Genomic DNA, 18,643 nt, shown 5'->3' with positions numbered 1-18,643 from the left:
TCTTTGACAAAAACACAGCAAAATGTTTCTTTTTGTTCATTTTTTGTTGTTGTTGTTCATTTGTTTTTAAAGAGAGATAACACATGACTAATACCAAAAGTGAGAAAGGGCCACCATGACAGATCCTACAGACATTCAGTAGATAGTAGAAGGGGTTCAATTTCTGGACAGGATATAGACTGATGTGGCAGACCACAGCTTTAGCTGGTTATAAAAAAACTAGAAAAAGAACAGACTCACTACAGGAATCATATATATATACAGCCACAGTGGAAAACAGCATAGAGGTTCCTCAAAAAATTTGAAACAGAATTACATACTCTGGCCACCTGATGCGAAGAGCTGACTCATTGGAAAAGACCCTGATGCTGGGGAAGACTGAAGGCAAGAGGAGAAGGGGGTGACAGAGGATGAGATGGTTGGATGGCATCACCAACTCAACGGACATGAATTTGAACAAACTCTGGGAGATAGTGAAGGATAGGGGAGCCTGGTGTGCTGCAGTCCATGGGGTTGCAAAGAGTTGGACACAACTTAAGTGACTAAACAACACCAACCAGCAATCCCAATTCTGCGTATTTATCCAAAGGAAATAAAATCAGTTGTATTAAAGAGACACTCGCACCCATGTTCGCTGCAGCACTATTTACAACAGCCAAGACATGGAAACAACCTCAGAAACAAAGAAAATATGATATATATGTTGCAGATACATTATAATCACATTATTTAGTTAGAAATCATTCCTAATTTTTGCATACAGCAGAAATACACACATACGCATTATTCAGCCTTAAAAAGAAGGAAGTCTTCTTGCAATTTGCAACAACTTGGATGAACTTGGATGACATTGAGTGAAGACACAGAAAGATTAACTACCGTCTGATCTTGCTTATGTGTGGGACATATTAAAGGTGAAATCACAGAGTTCAGTTCAGTTGCTCAGTCGTGTCCAACTCTGCGACTCCATGAACCGCAGCACGCCAGGCCTCCCTGTACATCACCAACTCCCGGGGTTCACTCAGACTCAACGTCCATCGAGTCAGTGATGCCATCTAGCCATCTCATCCTCTGTCGTCCCCTTCTCCTCCTGCCCTCAATCTTTCAGGGTCTTTTCAAATGAGTCAGCTCTTTGCATCAGGTGGCCAAAGTATTGGAGTTTCAGCTTTAGCATCAGTCCTTCCAATGAACACCCAGGACTGATCTCCTTTAGGATGGACTGGTTGGATCTCCTTGCAGTCCAAGGGACTCTTAAAGTCTTCTCCAACACCACAGTTCAAAAGCATCAGTTCTTCGGCGCTCAGCCTTCTTCACAGTCCATCTCTCACATCCATACATGACCACTGGAAAAACCATAGCCTTGACTAGACGGACCTTTGTTGGCAAAGTAATGTCTCTGCTTTTGAATATGCTATCTAGGTTGGTCATAACTTTCCTTTCAAGGAGTAAGCATCTTTTAATTTCATGACTGCAGTCACCATCTGCAGTGATTTTGGAGCCCAGAAAAATAAAGTCAGCCACTGTTTCCCCATCTATTTGCCATGAAGTGATGGGACCAGATGCCATGATCTTCGTTTTCTGAATGTTGAGCTTTAAGCCAACATTCCTCTTTTTCATTCCTCTTTAACTTTCACAGAGGCAGAGTGTAAAACAGTGATTGCCAAGGGCTGGGGCTATGGAAAAGGGAGATGCTGGTCAAAGGACACAAACTTTCAGTCATAAAATGAGTAAGTTCAGGGATCTCAACTACAGCATGATGACCGCCGTTGATGATACTGTATTTTACACTTGAAACTGGCCCAGAAAGTAGATCTCTCATCACACACACAAAAAAGTAACCACGTGAGGTGATGGATGTGGTAATTACCTTGACTGTATGCGTCTGTATATTAGATCATCGCATTGTATACCCTACATTATAATAATTATATATAATTTAAAATATATCGATGAAACATGGATGCTAAGAAATCGAGAAGAACTAGATTCCAGTGAGGAAAGAGCCCCTTCCAGGTGAGTGGCCCCCAGCAGCCTCGGAGGAACTGGGCACTGCTGGGGCCGTATGGGCTGGTGGGACAGCCCGGACCCTGGAGGGGCTAGAAGCACTGCCCAGGTTGTCTCCTATGGGACCTTGCCTTGCGCTGGGTGGGGAGTGCGTGGGGGTGAAGAGGCAGAGTGAAAAAAATGTTCTTTTTCTGCTATCACGCAGGAGTCGCAGGTCAAGACAGTGAACGTCAGGACACCTGGACTAGAAAGGAAGCTAACTTGGGGAAGTGCAGCCAGTCAGCCAGCTCAGCTCCTGTAAGGGCCCCACCCCCCACTGCTCTCTGGTGCAGATCTATCTGGCAGATCATCCTCATACAGTGCTTGGGATGTGGTAAAAATTTTGATACAATGAAGGAGGAAAATGTTATCTGAAATGAAGAAGGAACAACAGCTGGTAGGAGCAGACCTACAGGGGACTCAGATGTTGAAGTCAGTTGTCAGGGATTTTAAAAATTTCTGTAATGAATCTGTTAAAGAATATAGAGGAAAACAGCAGGAGGTTGAAAAGATGGAGGATTTCAACAGAGAAATGGAAACTTTACAAAGAAAGAAAAGGAAGTTCTGGGACTAGAAAATACTTAAGCAAGATTTAGAGAATGTGGGCAGCTTACAGGCAGACACAACAGAAGGGGGATGGATGTCTTTGAAGACAGGTCGAAATTACCCAAATGGAAGCCCAGAGGGAAAAATCAGGGGAAACAGGCGGAGTGCGAGAGACCTGTAGGATCACATGGAAGTCCTACATACAGGCAACTGGATTCCTGGGGGGAAAAATAGAAAACATGAGCAAAACAAATATCTGGAGAAATAATCATAAGAAATTTCCCCAAACTGATGAAAAATATCAACCCACAGATCTAAGAAGCTCACCAAATGGTCAGAAGGATAAGTAGAAAACTTGTCATACAGATCAATAAAAAACACACAAACCAATCAAAAAATGGGCAGGAAAAAAAGACCTACGACATTTCTCCAAAGACAACATACAGATGGCCAACAAGCACATGAAAAGATGCTCAACATTCCTAAGTATTCAGTTCAGTTCAGTCGCTCAGTCGTGTCCAACTCTTTGTGACTCCATGAATTGCAGCATGCCAGGCCTCCCTGTCCATCAGCAACTCCCGGAGTTCACTCAGACTCACATGCATTGAGTTGGTGATACCATCCAGCCATCTCATCCTCTGTTGTCCCCTTCTCCTCCTGCCCCCAATCCCTCCCAGCATCAGGGTCTTTTCCAATGAGTCAACTCTTCGCATCAGGTGGTCAAAGTACTGGAGTTTCAGCTTTAGCATCATTCCTTCCAAAGAACACCCAGTACTGATCTCCTTTAGAATGGACTGGTTGGATCTCCTTGCAGTCCAAGGGACTCTCAAGAGTCTTCTCCAACACCACAGTTCAAAAGCATCAATTCTTCGGCGCTCAGCTTTCTTCACAGTCCAACTCACATCCATATGTGACTACTGGAAAAAACATAGCCTTGACTAGACGTCTGGACCTTTGTTGGCAAAGTAATGTCTCTGCTTTTTAATATGCTATCTAGGTTGGTCATAACTTTTCTTCCAAGGAGTAAGCATCTTTTAATTTCATGGCTGCAATCACCATCTGCAGTGATTTTGGAGCCCCCAAAAATAAAGTCTGACACTGTTTCCACTGTTTCCCCATCTATTTCCCATGAAGTGATGGGACCAGATGCCATGATCTTCGTTTTCTGAATGTTGAGCTTTAAGCCAACTTTTTCACTCTCCACTTTCACTTTCATCAAGAGGCTTTTTAGTTCCTCTTCACTTTCTGCATAAGGGTGGTGTCATCTGCATTATCTGAGGTTAGTGATATTTCTCCCGGCAATCCTGATTCCAGCTTGTGCTTCCCCCAGCCCAGTGTTTCTCATGATGTACTCTGCATATAAGTTAAATAAGCAGGGTGACAATATACCACCTTGACGGACTCCTTTTCCTATCTGGAACCAGTCTGTTGTTCCATGTCCAGTTCTAACTGTTGCTTCCTGACCTGCATACAGGTTTCTCAAGAGGCAGGTCAGGTGGTCTGGTATTCCCATCTCTTTCAGAATTTTCCACAGTTTATTGTGATCCACACAGTCAAAGGCTTTGGCATAGTCAATAAAGCAGAATAGATATTTTTCTGGAACTCTCTTGCTTTTCTGATGATCCAGCAGATGTTGGCAATTTGATCACTAGAGAAACACAAATCAAAACTACAATGAGGTACCATCTCATACTAGTCAGAATAACATGAAAATGTCTACAAATAACAAATGATGAAAAGGATCTGGGAACCCTCCTACACTGTTTCTGGGAATGCACATTGGTGCAGCCACTGTGGAGAGCAGTATGGAAGTTCCTTAAAAAAAGAACTTCCCTGGCTGTCTAGTGGTTGGGAATCTACACACCAGTGCAGGGAACACTGGTTCGATCCCTGGTCTGGGAGGATCCCACATGCCAAGGGGCAGCTAAGCCTAAGCACCACAAGTACCGAGTTCAAGCTCTAGAGCCCATGCTCCACAACCAGAGAAGCCACCACACCACAACCAGAGAGCAGCTCCCACTCCCACAACTAGAGGAAGCATGCACAGCCCAATACATAATTAATTAAAAAAAAACTAAAGAAGAGCTGCCATTAGATCCAGCAATTCCACTGCTGGGCGTACCTCCAGACAAAACTCCAATTTGAAACGATACATGTACCCCAATGATCATAGCAGCACTATATAATAGCCAAGCCATGGAAGCAACCTAAATACCCACTGAGAGAGCAACGGATAAATAAGATGTGGTACAACTGGCTATACCCGAATACAAAAAAGTTTTTGGTGTTAAAAAAAAAAAAAATGCCATAAAAATAAAGATATGGTACATACATACAGTGGAATACTACTCAGCCATAAAAAGGAATGAAATAATGCCGTTTGCAGCAATATGGGTAGACCTAGAGATTATCATAATAATCGAAATAAGTCAGAGAAAGACAAATACCATAAGATGCCACATATATGTGGCATCTAAAATATGACACTTATTTACAAAACAGAAATAGACTCAAAGAAAACAAACTATGTTCATCAAAGGGGATGGAGACTGATGGAGAAATAAGTTAGGAATTTAGTATTAACAGATACACAGTGGGATATATGAAACAGATAACAAGGACCTACAGTATAACACAGGCAACTATATTCAGTATCTTGTAATAAACTATAATGGAAAAGAATCTGAAAAAGAATACTTATGTTTATATATATACACACACACATATAATTGAATCACTTTGCTGGTACATCTGAAACTAACACTAAATCAACTACTCTTTAAGAAAACAACAAACCTCACATCTGAATCAAATAAATTTAAAACTAAGATAAAACGCACACAGGACAAGAAAGGACACATTCCTTTGAAGGAGACAGTGCCCACTCAACTCTCACTGGGAATGATGGAGCAGCATCTTCAAAACGCTGAGGCCAACAAAGTCACACCCAAGCCACCTGCCGAACCAAAGTTCCATTCCCAGCAAAAATACCTCCTGCTGATGCAGGTGAAATAAAGGTATTTTCAGGCCACCAAAAGGTGGGAGAATTTGCTGCCAATGAACTCACACCATGGGCATTTTATAGGAAGCTCTTCAGGAACTCAGAGAGAACCTCTGGTAGATCTGCAGGAAGCCTGACCATGTGGGTAAACACACAAAACTCTTTTAAAAATGTGACTGAAAGACTTGACCATATAAAGCAAATATGACTACAGGGGAATCATGGGCTTATATAATGTCAGAAGTACAATAAATGGTAAACAGCACAAAGCAGGTCTAAGTGGGAATGGGCCAACAGCATACAGGTGGTCTTCTGTTCTGCAGTTGTTCCCTGTTTATAACAAAAACTGCCCTGTGAACCAACGCCTCTAGGGCTCCATCACCACAGGGCTGGGCTGGCCTCCTCTGCCTGCCCTCCTGACAGCACCATTTCCACTTCCCCATGACACAGAGATGGCCTCCATCACCCCACTCCCCCATGCCCAGTCAGGCAGAGCTGACCTTGAGGCCTCAGGGCTGAAGAGACGCCTAGGACACACATGGAAGCCTCGGCTCAGGGTTGTTTCACCAGCTTCCAAAAAGGCTGCAATGCCAGATCTTCCGGCCTGGGAGTACGATGCTACAACTTCGCCCTCAGGCATGATTAGTCGTCACCTTTAAAACCCAGCTGTCTTGTGAGGACATGTCTTGTGGGTGACTGTCCTCTAACTCACAGTGGAGACTCCAGGCTCTACCTGGAAAAGTTCCCTTCAGCAGCAGTTTTTTTTTTTAATAATTCATTTTTATTTTCAGCTGTCCTGGGTCTTCAATGCCTTGCGAGGGCTTTCTATAGCTGCAGTGCGTGGGTGCTTTGCATTGCAGTGGCTTCTCTTGTTGCAGAGCGTGAGCTCTAGGGCACATAGGCTTCAGCAGTTGCGGCTCCTGGGCTCTAAAGCACAGGCTCAGCAAGTGTGCTTAGTTTGCAGCTCACAGGCTTAGTTGCTTCAGGGCATGTGGGATCTTCCTGGAGCAGGGATGGAACCCGAGTCCCCTGCATTGGCAGGCAGTTCTCTGGCTGCTCACTGCCAGCGTTCTCTTCACGCCCTTCTTCTCCTCCCCAAGCCTTTTCTCTGATCTTCCTTGGAGCCTCACGCACCTTAACAGTTTACTCTTTGTTTCTAAATGAAAATTTCACTTATTTTTACCTTTGCTTCCCAAATCTGATTGGCTGGTTCTGGGTCCGGTTTTTGTGTCTGTCCTTCATGTTTGAATTTCTGATCCTAGGTGGTTTCACATCTTCCACTGCTGGGAGAGTCTTGTCCGTCTCAGGTCCCATGTTACATTCTGGGGAGCCTAGGGCTCCCGGCTGTGGGGATGCGGGACCTCTACCCATCTTAGCTGGCTGCTCCCAAGGCCCGGCAGGGGTGGGCGGGAGGCCAGGCTCTGGAGAGGCTGGGCACATTACTTATTTCATGGGCAGGACATTGCATGCCTCGGGGCTTCCTCATGTTGTCGTCAGTGACTTGGGGTCCCTGTGAAGCTGCTCCAGGAGCCGCTACAATCTGGGTCAGGCCAGCGTCAGAGGGCAGCATGGCCGGATCTTAGTGAGGGCCCACCTCCTGGCCTGCAGACGGCTGCCTTCCTGCTGCGTCCTCCAGATCAGTGGTCATTCTTCCTCTCTGTATAGGGACCCTGGCCCCATCCTGGGGGCCCAATCTCCTAAGACCAACCCCACTGAGGGTTTGGCGCAAACTCTAGGCCCCCAAGAGGGCGTTTCCTCAGCCATCCCAGGGCTCCTTGCTTTACTGCAGGTTTCACTGGAGACCCAGCCATCCAGACACTGGCTGAGGCCCTTCTGCTCCTGGAAGGGAATCCGTCTGAGTGGGGGTTTCAAGTGGACTTGTGTAAACTGGGGCAAAGTTCCCCACTCTTTACGTTTGTATTTGTGGCTCCTCTATTCTGTGATGTAGTTAACTGATTTTCCACTTGCCCCATATAAACCAACCCGGTTCTTATCTCCACTTCAGTTCTCTTACCTTGTTTCCCACCTCCGTTTCTTCTGAGCAGGGCGTTGCTACTCCCTGGCTCCCTCCCCAAGTCGTGCACCTCCTTTCCGGACACCCAGTGGTGCCTGTCCCTTCCCAGACACACCCCTCTGACAGACTGGACACCACGCTGGCAAGTGTTTTCATTTTCCTTTATTTTTTTTAAAAAAGCCCCTAAGTTCTATGGCTTCCAGGAAGCATCAGAGAAACGGAAGTGCCATTTCTGTACACTTTGTAAAGCCAGACCTAGACGCACGCACCGCGAAGACGCCCCAGCTGCTCTGCCCGCAGCTCGCAGCCCCAGGGGACCACTGGGACCGCACTGACGGGGCTGCCCGCTCCACACACACCTGCGGGGCTCAGACGGGCTTTAAGGCGCTTGTCTCCAGGCTCGGCCGGCAGCGCGGAGCGACACAAAAAGCCCACACACGCGCCGCCCACGGGCCTCGAGGTGGCTGCCCCCAGCCCAAGTTCAGGCCGGCGGCTCCACCGACAGGTGCACAGGACCCCTGAGGGCCGCGCCTGCCGGCCCAGGCTTTGGTGCAGCATTTTGGTTGGGGGCCGCCCCCACCCCGCCTTCCCTTCCAGTCTGGGGAGGCCCAGGGCGGGCTCACCCCCGGCAGCAACGCCCCGCAGCGCCCCCTCGAGAAAACGGCCTTTGGATCGAGGGAGACAAGCTGGACTTTATGACACTAACGGGCAGGCGGCGGTGCCGGCGGCCGCTCTACTCACTCAGCAGACGCGGGCGGGGGCGCAGGGCAGGGCAGCCGCTGTGGTTTCTCTTTTCCTTGTTTTAAATAGTTAATGCTCTCGGAGGGGAGGACTAGACACAGGTGTAGAAATCTCGGCCAAAGTCTTATGTAAAGGTCGTGACCCGGCGCAGGGGGCAGCAGTGCTGCCGGCCTGCAGTCTGCGTCCGGCTGTGGCCAACGCGGCCATGGACAAGCTGGCCCCGGGGGGCTGCAGCGGGAGGATTCGGGGGTCACTGCCCTGGGGTCACTTGTGTCGCTGTAGCGATTTTCTCTTTCTCCTTTTGAAGAAACAGCAACACCTGGAAGGGGGACGCAAGGCTGGAAGGGGGCACAAGCTGCGGAAGGGGTGAGGGTGGAGGAGGAGGAGAAGGGTGAGGACCCAGGACATCCCTGCTTCCCGTCCCTGCCTCGGGCCTTACTTTGTGTCGTCAGCCACCTCCACCTCTGCAGGGGCTGTGATGGGGGCGTTGGAGTGCCCGGCGGTGGGGTCGTCGGCATTCAGCTCCCCGTTGGTGGAGTTAAGTGCCTGCGGGGGGCGGGGGTGGGGAGTCATGTAGGCCCCGCCTGACACCCCCACCCCCCTACACACACACACTTTGGTGCGGTCCTTGGCCCGGCACTCACCTGGTTTTTGCTGTAGAGCAAGGCTTTCTCTCGAACCTGAGGCTGCGCGGGCAGGTCAGAGTGAGCCGTGCCGATGGGCGTGGGCTGCAAGGGAGCCAAAGGCAGCTGAGGCTCAGCTGGGGGCCCCTACCAGCCACTCTCACCTGCCAGGGGCCCCTCCCGTGCCAGCCCCCCTCCCTCCACGTACCAGGGGCTTCCCGGCCCAGTCGTACTCGTAGTCAAACACGAAGCCGCTGCGGTCAAAGAGATCGGTGAAGAGCTTGCGCAGGTAGTCGTAGTCCGGCTTCTCGAAGAAGTCTAGGCGCCGCACGTAGCGCAGATAGGTGGCCATCTCCTCTGCAGACACCAACAGGGATAGTGGAGGCCCGGGGCGGGGGCACCGGGCAGGGGTCTGCAGAGCAAGGGGGCGGGGGTACGTGGGGAGACGATTCTCACCTGGGAAGCTCTCACAAAGCACCTCGATGGGAGTGGCCCGCTTTGTGTCCCCGATCTTCTGGTAGCGTTCCTTGAGCGTGTCGGCCTGCGGGGGAGTGCAGTCAGCACCTTGGCCCCCCCGCCCACCCGCGGGAGACCTCCCACCTGCCCACCCGGCCTGACCCACCCACCTTGAGCCCCTGCCAGGGTAGGCTGCCGCGCAGGAAGTACATGAACATGTGGCCCAACGCCTCCAGGTCATCACGGCGACTCTGCTCTGCGGGGGACAGCAGGTCAGCTTGGCCCTCCCAACCACCATCCCCTGCCCGGCCCACACTGCATTCACTCACCCTTGCCCAGGTGCGTGTTGATGCTCATGTAGCGTGCCGTGCCTGTCAGGCTCTTGTGCTCACGGTACGGGATGTGCTTCTTGGTCTCGGGGTCGATGTACTCCTTGGCCAAGCCGAAGTCGATGATGTGGATGGCATGCTGCCGCTTCGTGCCCGGCCGCCCCACTAGGAAGTTCTCTGGCTTCACATCGCGGTAGATTAGGCTCTTGGTGTGCACGTACTCCATGCGCGTGATCTGCCGGTGCGCGGGCGGTAGGTGGGCCTCAGCCCGCCCTCTGCGCCCCCCACTTCCGCCCCACCCCGCCCCTTCCGCCCCAGCCCGGCCCGCACCAGCTGGATGGCTATCATGAGCACCGTCTTGAGCGTGAACGTGCGGTCGCACAAGTCGAACAGGTCCTCTAGGCTAGGCCCGAGCAGCTCCAGCACCATGGCGTTGTACTTCCCGCACGGGCCGAAGTAGTAGACCTGAGGGACGCCCTCTGCGGATGGAGGACACAGACTAGCGCGGTGCCCAGGCGGGCTCCCCCGATTTCCCCACGCCCGGCCCCGGGGTACCTGCGGCGCTGAGCTGCTTGTAGAAGCGGTACTCCAGGTGCAGCTGCGGCGCCCGGGACTTGATGGGCTCCTGGGAGGGACGAGAGGACGCATGGGCGGCACGCAGGGCGCAGGCCTGCCCTCCTCCCGCCCCGACCCTGGCCAGGTCCATCGGGACAGCTGCCGCTTGGGGCTAGGGGCAGGGCTTGGACTCACCAATTTGATAGCTACGTATTCATTTGTATAGAGATTCTTTCCTGTGGGAGAAGCAGCACGTCAGGCCCGCGGGACTTCCAGCCCACGAGACAGCGCACCACCCACCCCTCCAAGGGGCATCTCCTGTTCCCCTCACAGCCCTCCTTATGCTTGTCCCCTCCTTTCCCGGTCTGGGAGGGAAAAGGATGCCCGCAGGGGCTCCCCACGGCTGTGAGCACCCCCACCCATCCCCGTCCCCAGGCCAACCCTGCATCCGCCCACTGGGGGCTGCTCCCCTGTCCTCAGCGGGATCCTTCCCGCCAGCACGCCCACGCACTCCAATTTCTCCCATCTGGAAGAGTGCACACAGAACAGAGTCCTGGTGACCCCAAGGCCTTCTTTAGCTCCGGAGACCTGGAGGAGACATCCATACCACCCCACGCCCCGTCTCTGTCCCCAGATGCTCTCTGAGCCCCCATCCACCAAGCCATTTGACCAGCACTCTCCCCTCTCAGTTCTAGGGACCCTCGAGGGCGCCCCCCAGCCCGCGCCCTGCCTGTAAGTCCAGACGTCTGTTGGACAAGCCCCACCCCCTCGCCGTGGAGCAAGGGTCCCAGGCCGAGCCCCTTCCCCAGCCTGAGGCTTGCCGCACAAAGCCGATCGGGAGGAAAGTAACCTGTATCCTTGGCTTAGAAACTGACATGCCTGGGGCAGGAGGTCTCTCGTAGCCCCTCACCAGCCGCCTGGACCTCCAGGTGTGCATGGAGAACCAGCTACTGTGCTCAACCTCATAAAACTGCAAACACAAAAGCTCCAGAACCCCTGCCCTGGCCAGCTTTTCACCTGCTAGTTCCCATCCTTGGCTGAGCCCCAGACAGCGCCCAGGGGTGGCGGCCTGTGTGCACACCCAGCAACCTGCCGCACCCTCTCTGCCCCTCCCAGCACCAGCCGGCCACCCTCTGGGGCCTGAGTGCTAGCAGGCCCCATGGTGTGCTGCGCCCCCAGGAGACCTCACGCTGAATCCCCCCGCTGCTGCACCTTGCTTCTGAGACGGTCCAGCATGGGAAGAGGCCTCAGCTAACCCTCCATCCCCCTGCAGTGGGACAGTGTGAATGACCAAGGTGCTGGGCCCACCTGCCCCACCCATGGGGTGCGTGAGACACCGGTGTGTAGGACCACACAGGCAGAGGCCAGGGCCCACATGCCTGTCAGTCAGCTCCCTTCTTCCCCCATTCTGGGTCTCTCATCACTGTGGCCCCCGCCTGGGGTCTTCGGCTCAGCCCCTGCTCCTCCAGGGCCTCGGTTTCCGCTATGGTGCACAGTCAGGTGGTCAATTTCCCCAGAGACCTGACAACATGGCCCCCAATTCTGCAGAGGAATCACGCCTTGGGAATTAACGTCACAATGCGTTTAGTGCTCAGCATAGTGCGCATACCACCTTCGTTAGGTTTATCCTGGAGGCACCTGGAGGGTAGATTTTTAAATGTTTCTTTTCCAACTGTTGCTCCAAAGGAGAAATACAGCTGATTCATGCTGGTACACCCAGCAGCCTTACTAAACTCACTCCCTCCTGTTTACTGAGCAGCTACTCTGGCCTCCGCACATGGACAGTCAGGCTGTCTGGATGGGTCATGGTGTTTCTTCCTGTCCCATCTTTCCACATTTGGTCCATTCACTGCTGCTGTCGGGAAAGGGTACCCTCTGGGACCCCTCCTGCAGCCTCTATTCTTCCATTCCGATGAGTAAAAGACACCCGTGGGCAAGGAGAGAAAGCCTCCATCTAGTCCTGTTTGTCAGGTTTTGAGTAAAAAACAGGCATGCCTCATGTCCCCCAACATTTTATTATGAAAGCTTCAAATACAGCAAACTGGAGAGCCGGGTGCGCAAAGCCTGCACCCTTGCCACCAGGCGCATCAGCTCGCGGTCTGTTCCACTCTGCTGCACAGCTGCACGGTTGTCACCTGTTCATTCTCAGATGCGTCTCAAAAGTTGTAGACCTCAGTCCCCCGTTTCCTAAGTACTCCAACCTGCAGGCCACCTTTAGTCTGTACTTAGTCCCTGTCTTTCCCTTGGGAAGCGACATTTATCATTGAAGAGCCCTGCATCTGATGAGCTCTGTGCCACCCCACCCCGTCAGGACAGAGCGCATCCCACTCACCTCCCAGAAGAGGCCTTCCTTCAGCAGCGCATCACTTCCTGGCCAGGTCTGCTGGCTTGCCCTGCCCTCCACACCCCCAGTCGCCTGGCTGCTGGCTCCTGGGAGGTGTCTGTTTGGATCTCACGCCCAGTTTTAATTGTACCACCTGTCTTCTGACTGAGCCATACCCTTTTCCTGTGCCATGGACACTGGCATTTTGTCCAGGGGTGCTCTGCAAACAGCACCTCCCAGTACGCAGCTCACCTGCTCCTGCTCTTAACAACACTTCTGGATGTTTAAACTTCGATGATGTCTAACTGGTCCCTTCCAGTAAATGGTAGTCTTATTCTGTCTTGTGGTAGAAACCTCATGTTTTGCCATTTGTGAGCTCCGGGGTTCAGCTGAGTTGAAGGTGAATGTGTGATCTGTGCACACGCACACATGCATGCGGGCATCTGAAGTCTGTGGTTACAGTCTCCCCATGGACCTCAGGTATTCTGGGCTCGGCAGAGGGTGTGAAGAGTAACAGTCTGAGAGGCATGGTGAAGAACAACTCAGGCGGGACACTGTGAGCAGAAGGGAGATGCCAGGGGCTGCCCAGGGCAGGAACAGGGTGCAGGCACTGCATCCAGGGCATGGAGACTCCCCGAGCTCCCCTGCATTCGGCTGAAAACCCAGAGAGCCCATATATTGGGAGGGGGTGACTCCCGCCCTTAAATAAAGTCTGCTCTTGGGCCAGCCTATCAAAGCTGCAAGCCAGCCCCTCATGGGTTCAAGATGAGTCCCCAGGATGAAGCATAATCCAGACCTCACGGGTGCTATCCACGTTGTCCAACATATGATCAAACATCAGTACACATGTGAAAAACGGGAACAGGACCGTAAGAAGGAAAAACAGAATCAAAGGGACCATAGACACTGGCGTTTAAAATAGACACTGCAGACGGGAACCCTCCTACACTGCTGGTAGAAATGTAAGGTCGTGCAGCCACTGTGGAGAGCAGTATGCAGGTTCTTCAGAAATCTAAAAACAGAGCTGCCATATGATCCTCCAATTGGGCATATATCTAATGAAAACTCTATAAATTCAAAAAGACACATGCACCCCAATGTTCACAGTGGCACTGTTCACAGTAGCCATGATAGGATGCGGAAGCGACCTAAATGCCACGGACAGATGAGTGGATACAGAAGATGTGGTACATATACACAATGGAATACTATTCAGCCATAGAAAAGAATGAAACAATGCCATTTCCTGGTGGTACAGTAGATAAAAATCCACCTGCCAATGCAGGGAGCACAAGTTCCACCCCTGAGCCACAGTGACTGAAACCATCCGCAACGAGAGACGCCACCGCAATGAGGAGCTAGTGCACCGCAAAGAAGAAGAGCCCCCGCCAGCCTCAACTAGAGAAAGCCTGAGGCAGCAAGGAAGACCCCACAGGGCCAAAAATAAATTTTTTAAAAAGATGAAAAAAAAATGTCTGTATGTGTAACTAAATCACTCTGCTGTACGGTAGAAGTTAATACAACGTTATAAATCAACTATATGCCAATTAAAAAATGACTACTTTAAGTAAATTCAAGAATTAAAGGAAAAGATGGGCAAAATTAACAGATGGAAATAACAGGAAAAATAAGAGGAATCAAATGGAAGTGAAAAATATCATGTATGAAATGAAAATTTCAGTGGATGTACCTAATATATTACAGATGCTGCAGAAGCAAAAAAAGGGTGAACATACAATAAAGAAATGCAAGCTCTCCAGATTGAAGAAAGAAAACAGACTAGGAAAAAACTCAAAGGAACTTGAGGGACCTGTGGGCTAGCATCAAACACTCCTGACAGGCTTCTCAGGTGGCTCAGTGGTAAAGAATCTGCCTGCCAATGCAGATCCCTGGTCCAGGAGGATCCCACATGCCACAGCAACTGAGCCCATGTGCCACGACTGCTGCAGAGCATGCACCCTGGAGCCCGTGCTCTGCAATAGAAGCCGCTGCAACGAGAAGCTCACACACCGCAACTAGAGTGTAGTCCCAACTCACTACAAATACAGAAAACCCCACACTGCAAGAAGACCCAACACAACCAAAAAGAAACAATTAAAACAACACTCCTAACCGTATGTGACTGGAGTATGAGAAGGAGAAGAAACTGAAGTAGAAAAAATATTTGCAGAAATAACGGCACTCCTTTCCCAAATTTAATGAAGAAGGAAATGGCAACCCACTCCAGCATTCTTGCCTGGAGAATCCCAGGGACGGGGGAGCCTGGTGGGCTGCCGTCTATGGGGTCGCACAGAGTCGGACACAACTGAGGCAACTTAGCAGCAGCAGCAGCAGTGCAGATCCTACAAACTCAATCCCAAGCAGGATAAACAGAAAACCATACCTAAACAAGGCAGAATCAAAATCTGAAACCAAAGACAAAAAGAAATCTTTGGGGGCTTCCCTGGTGGTCCACTGGTTGGGACTCCACTCTGCAATGCCGGGGATACCAGTTGATCCCTGATCAGGCAAGATCCCACATGCCACGGGGCGACTAAACCTATGTGCCACAACTACTGAACCCACGACCTCAAGCCTGAGAGTTGCAAATACTGAGCCCTGCACACCCTAGAGCTTGTGCTCTGCAACAAGAAGTCACTGCTACGAGATGCCCATGCACTGCAACTAGAGCAGCGCCTGTTGCAAGAAGAGAAAGCCTGTGCCCAGCTTCCTGAAGACCCAGTGCAGGCCAAAAAAAAAAAATGAAAACAAGACAAACGATACACAGAACGAGGCTCGGCATTAGTCACTGGGGAAAAGCAAATGAATTCCATATTAGGCACCATTTCACACCCACCGACAAGCTCAGAATGGAAAGCCAGCAACCTGAAGTGCAGAGGCGGCTGTGGGACATCCAGCGCTCTCCTGTGCAGCCTGCAGGGTTTAAAGAGGTTCCCGGCTCCGGAAACCAGTCTGGTGGTCCCTCATAAGCACTTACACTCTAGAAGAGCGCCCTGGGGCGGTTTTATTCACAACACCCCAGATCTGGGCACCGGTCCCTAAGCAGGACGAGAGGAGAGAGGAACCCAGAGTCACTTAGGCAGGCGCAGGCAACCAAGTGACTGAGCAGCAGGGGCGGGCGGGGGTGGGCCCGGGAGCCGCGCTGACACCGCTGGCGCTCCAGCCCCGACCAACCTTTACACACGAAGGGCGCAGCACGCAACACATCGGTGTTCTGTACCTGGGTTTCGGAGCAACAACAGAACCTGGATTCTTAAAAAGCATTTTTCTGCTGAAATTACCCAGACCCGTACGGTTCAGGCTGCCGCCCCAAATGCCAAGGGCAGGACCCAGGGGTGTGAGTGCATGCGCGTGTCCGTGAGAGCAGGTGCAGATGCTCCATGGGCAGCAGGGCTGGGTCTCAGCCCCTGACGGGCAGTGAGCGGTGCAGGCCAGGCTGGGGGGAACCCTTGGGAAGTTGCAGGGGGGGATTCCTGTGTCTCCCCCGCCCACACCCCTGCCATCAGCAGCCTGGCCCCGCCCTTGAACCTGGAGCCCTAGAGCCTAGGCGGCAAGGCTCTGCTGGCCCCACTCCAGCGACCTCGCAATCTGCCAAGGTGCAGACTCTAGCCGGGCCTCCACCCAGCCCCATGGGGCTGCCGGACACATTTGACACTGGCAACAACAGCCACGAGCTGGGCAATGACCACTAGACAGGGACTCGGGATCGCCCAGAGCGATATATCCCAGCATATCCCAGGATATGCCCCTGGTCCTCTGCTCTGCCCCATCGGGTACCATGGGCCAGGAGCCCCCAGCACAACTGCTCCTTCCCAGGGGGGCAGAAGCCCCACGCACTTACCTGTGTCCCATCCCCACGACTCCCACCACCCCTGGGGCCCCAGACGTGATCGCACGGGGCTCACCTAGCCGGAGCTCCCCGAAGTTGCCACAGCCTATCTTCTTCCCGACCCGGAAGTTGGGGCCCACCATCAGGACCCCCGAGCTGGTCCCCGAGCTGCGGACGCTGTGGCTGGCCCGACCGGCGGCCTTGGACATTCTCCGGCCCTCCTCCGACTCCCCTTTCCCTCCTTTCTTGTCAAAATCCATAAGTTTGTGGTACCCTGGCCTCTCCACGGTGACTCAGCTGCCGTGCAAATCTGGCTCCACGGAGACCTGCGGTCGCGGCGGCTCTTCGGGGCTAACACCCCATGGCGCCCGGCGCGCTCCGGCTAGTGGGACGCGGGCGCACACGAGGGCCTGGCCGCAGCGCTCATCTCGGTGGCCTCCGGGTCGCACATGGGGGGAGGACTCATGCTGCTGACGGGTCCCGGGGGCTCAAATCTCGTGGCTCTCGGCTGGAGGAGAAACAGAGGCCCGGGTTAGGAGGACACGTGCCTCCCCATCATGCGCCCCGAGGTCCAGAGCACAGCTTGGCCAGACCTGGGACTGGGCGTTCACTGCTGGTGGAACCTCCTTCTGGAAAGATCTGAGGCACTGGTGCAACCTGGAGCCTTTTGGGGGCTGAGGGGTGGGAGGTTCAGGCCTCTTGAGAATCCCACATGCTGCCTGCCCCTGCCCCCCCAAGGACTGCAGGATGGCTGTGTGGGCAGGGGAGATGCCCAATCGAGTGATTGAGGTGCCACCCCCCGCACGCGGCACTGAGCCCTCAAAAGAGGACAGACGCAGAGCAGTACATGCAGGGGCCTCGGAGACAGGCCCCACCATTGACATGGGACTCCAGAGAGGCCCCTCCCTCCCCCACCCAATGTCCAGGCCTCGTTCCAGGAGCTCGTGACCCTGTGGTTAGGTGGGTGACCAGCTGCTTCGGGACAGAAAGCAGGCAAGGAGGGGCTGTGGAAAGCAACACCAGCCTGGCTTCACTTGGCCCAGCAGCCCCCTGCCTTGACAGGGCTGGCTGGGCACGTGTTGCTGGGGTGAGTCCGACCTGGCCTCGCCAGTACAAAGCTGGGGTTGTGGGTGGGATGGCAGGCACCCCCACAGTCCCCCAGGTTGCAGGAGAAGCAGCCCAAACCGAGGGGTGCAGACACATGGGGCAGGTGCCCTGAAGCAACCCAGGCTGTGTCTGTGGTGTGGGCTCCTCCCTCCGCACCCCTTCCTACAGTGCCCTGCATACCAGTCACCCTGTGTCTCGAGAGAGGAGGGTCTCCTCTGCCAGCCATCCCTTCTCTCAGCCACAATCACTGCACCCTCCAACAGGCCTTCCACCACCTCCTGTTCTCTCACACCAAAGTCACAAAAATCTCTCTAGAAAGAAAACACTAGCATCCTCCTCTAACACCTCCCTAGCCCCCCTAGGGCCCAGACTGGCCACTGTGAGGCTCACACCTGTGCCCCTCCCTACCAGGCACTCAAGGGCGGGCACCTGGTGAAGGCCATGCCCACTTAACAGCCAAGGTGAGGGGAGGCAAGGCCAGAGCCAGCTCCTGCCCAGAGGGTAGGGCGGACCAACACCAGGGCCCTGAGGCTTCAGCAGGATCAGCTCTGTAGAGCCTGGTGCCCCAGCCCCTAAATGGGTGCTCACACAGCCTCCAGCGCTGATACATGGAAGGGCCAGGCAGCCCCCTTGTATCACTGACGGCACAGGTGCCAAGAACAGGCTCCAAAGGGGGGACCCCCTGGCCACGTGCCCAAAGGCAGGACCTACAAGCTGGTAGGGCTGAGGCCAGGGTGCTCACACACACGTGTTACAAGCCCGTCCCCGCTCGGGCACAGCCCAGGAGAGTCCCAGACAGGCAGGAGCCCAGGCTTCAGGCCAAACCTCACTGCTTACAGCCGGCAGCGCCCACGCTTCCCAAACACATGAACAGCGTGTACAGACAATCCGACCCCAGCCAAGACCCGCGCACCCAGCTCCACCACTGCTCGGGTTCCTGGCGGCCACATCCGCCTGTGCTAGGGCCCAGCCTGGGGCCTTGTGAATGCGGCTCTTACCACCAGCAGCATGTGCCGCCGCCTGAGACCAGTGGCCTGGCACCTGTGGACAACACACCCATCACTGGGCTCAGGGGC

At 53.3% G+C, this 18,643-nt stretch overlaps 1 protein-coding gene and 1 non-coding gene across 5 annotated transcripts in view; both read right to left on the bottom strand.

Annotated features, from left to right (window-relative positions):
* Positions 1 to 563: 563 nt before the first annotated feature.
* CSNK1G2 (casein kinase 1 gamma 2) overlaps positions 564 to 18,643 on the bottom strand; it is a 31,443-nt gene continuing 13,363 nt past the window's right edge. The window contains 12 exon segments of one of the 4 annotated variants that reach the window (NM_001101056.2): positions 7,755 to 8,370; positions 8,580 to 8,664; positions 8,785 to 8,891; positions 8,990 to 9,073; positions 9,177 to 9,325; positions 9,425 to 9,509; positions 9,595 to 9,680; positions 9,754 to 9,988; positions 10,084 to 10,232; positions 10,309 to 10,378; positions 10,504 to 10,544; positions 16,537 to 16,968. In NM_001101056.2, coding sequence (NP_001094526.1) covers positions 8,610 to 8,664; positions 8,785 to 8,891; positions 8,990 to 9,073; positions 9,177 to 9,325; positions 9,425 to 9,509; positions 9,595 to 9,680; positions 9,754 to 9,988; positions 10,084 to 10,232; positions 10,309 to 10,378; positions 10,504 to 10,544; positions 16,537 to 16,720 — 1,245 coding nt within the window. In that variant the 5' untranslated portion in view covers positions 16,721 to 16,968 and the 3' untranslated portion in view covers positions 7,755 to 8,370; positions 8,580 to 8,609. 4 annotated transcript variants of the gene reach the window in all.
* Positions 13,428 to 13,498, bottom strand: MIR6120 (microRNA mir-6120). The gene has a single exon (NR_107740.1). It is a non-coding gene; the product is annotated as a microRNA mir-6120 (primary transcript).

The sequence above is a fragment of the Bos taurus genome, chromosome 7 (assembly GCF_002263795.3).
Source record: "Bos taurus isolate L1 Dominette 01449 registration number 42190680 breed Hereford chromosome 7, ARS-UCD2.0, whole genome shotgun sequence".
NCBI lineage: Eukaryota > Metazoa > Chordata > Mammalia > Artiodactyla > Bovidae > Bos > Bos taurus.
This window is presented reverse-complemented; position numbering and strand designations above follow the sequence as displayed.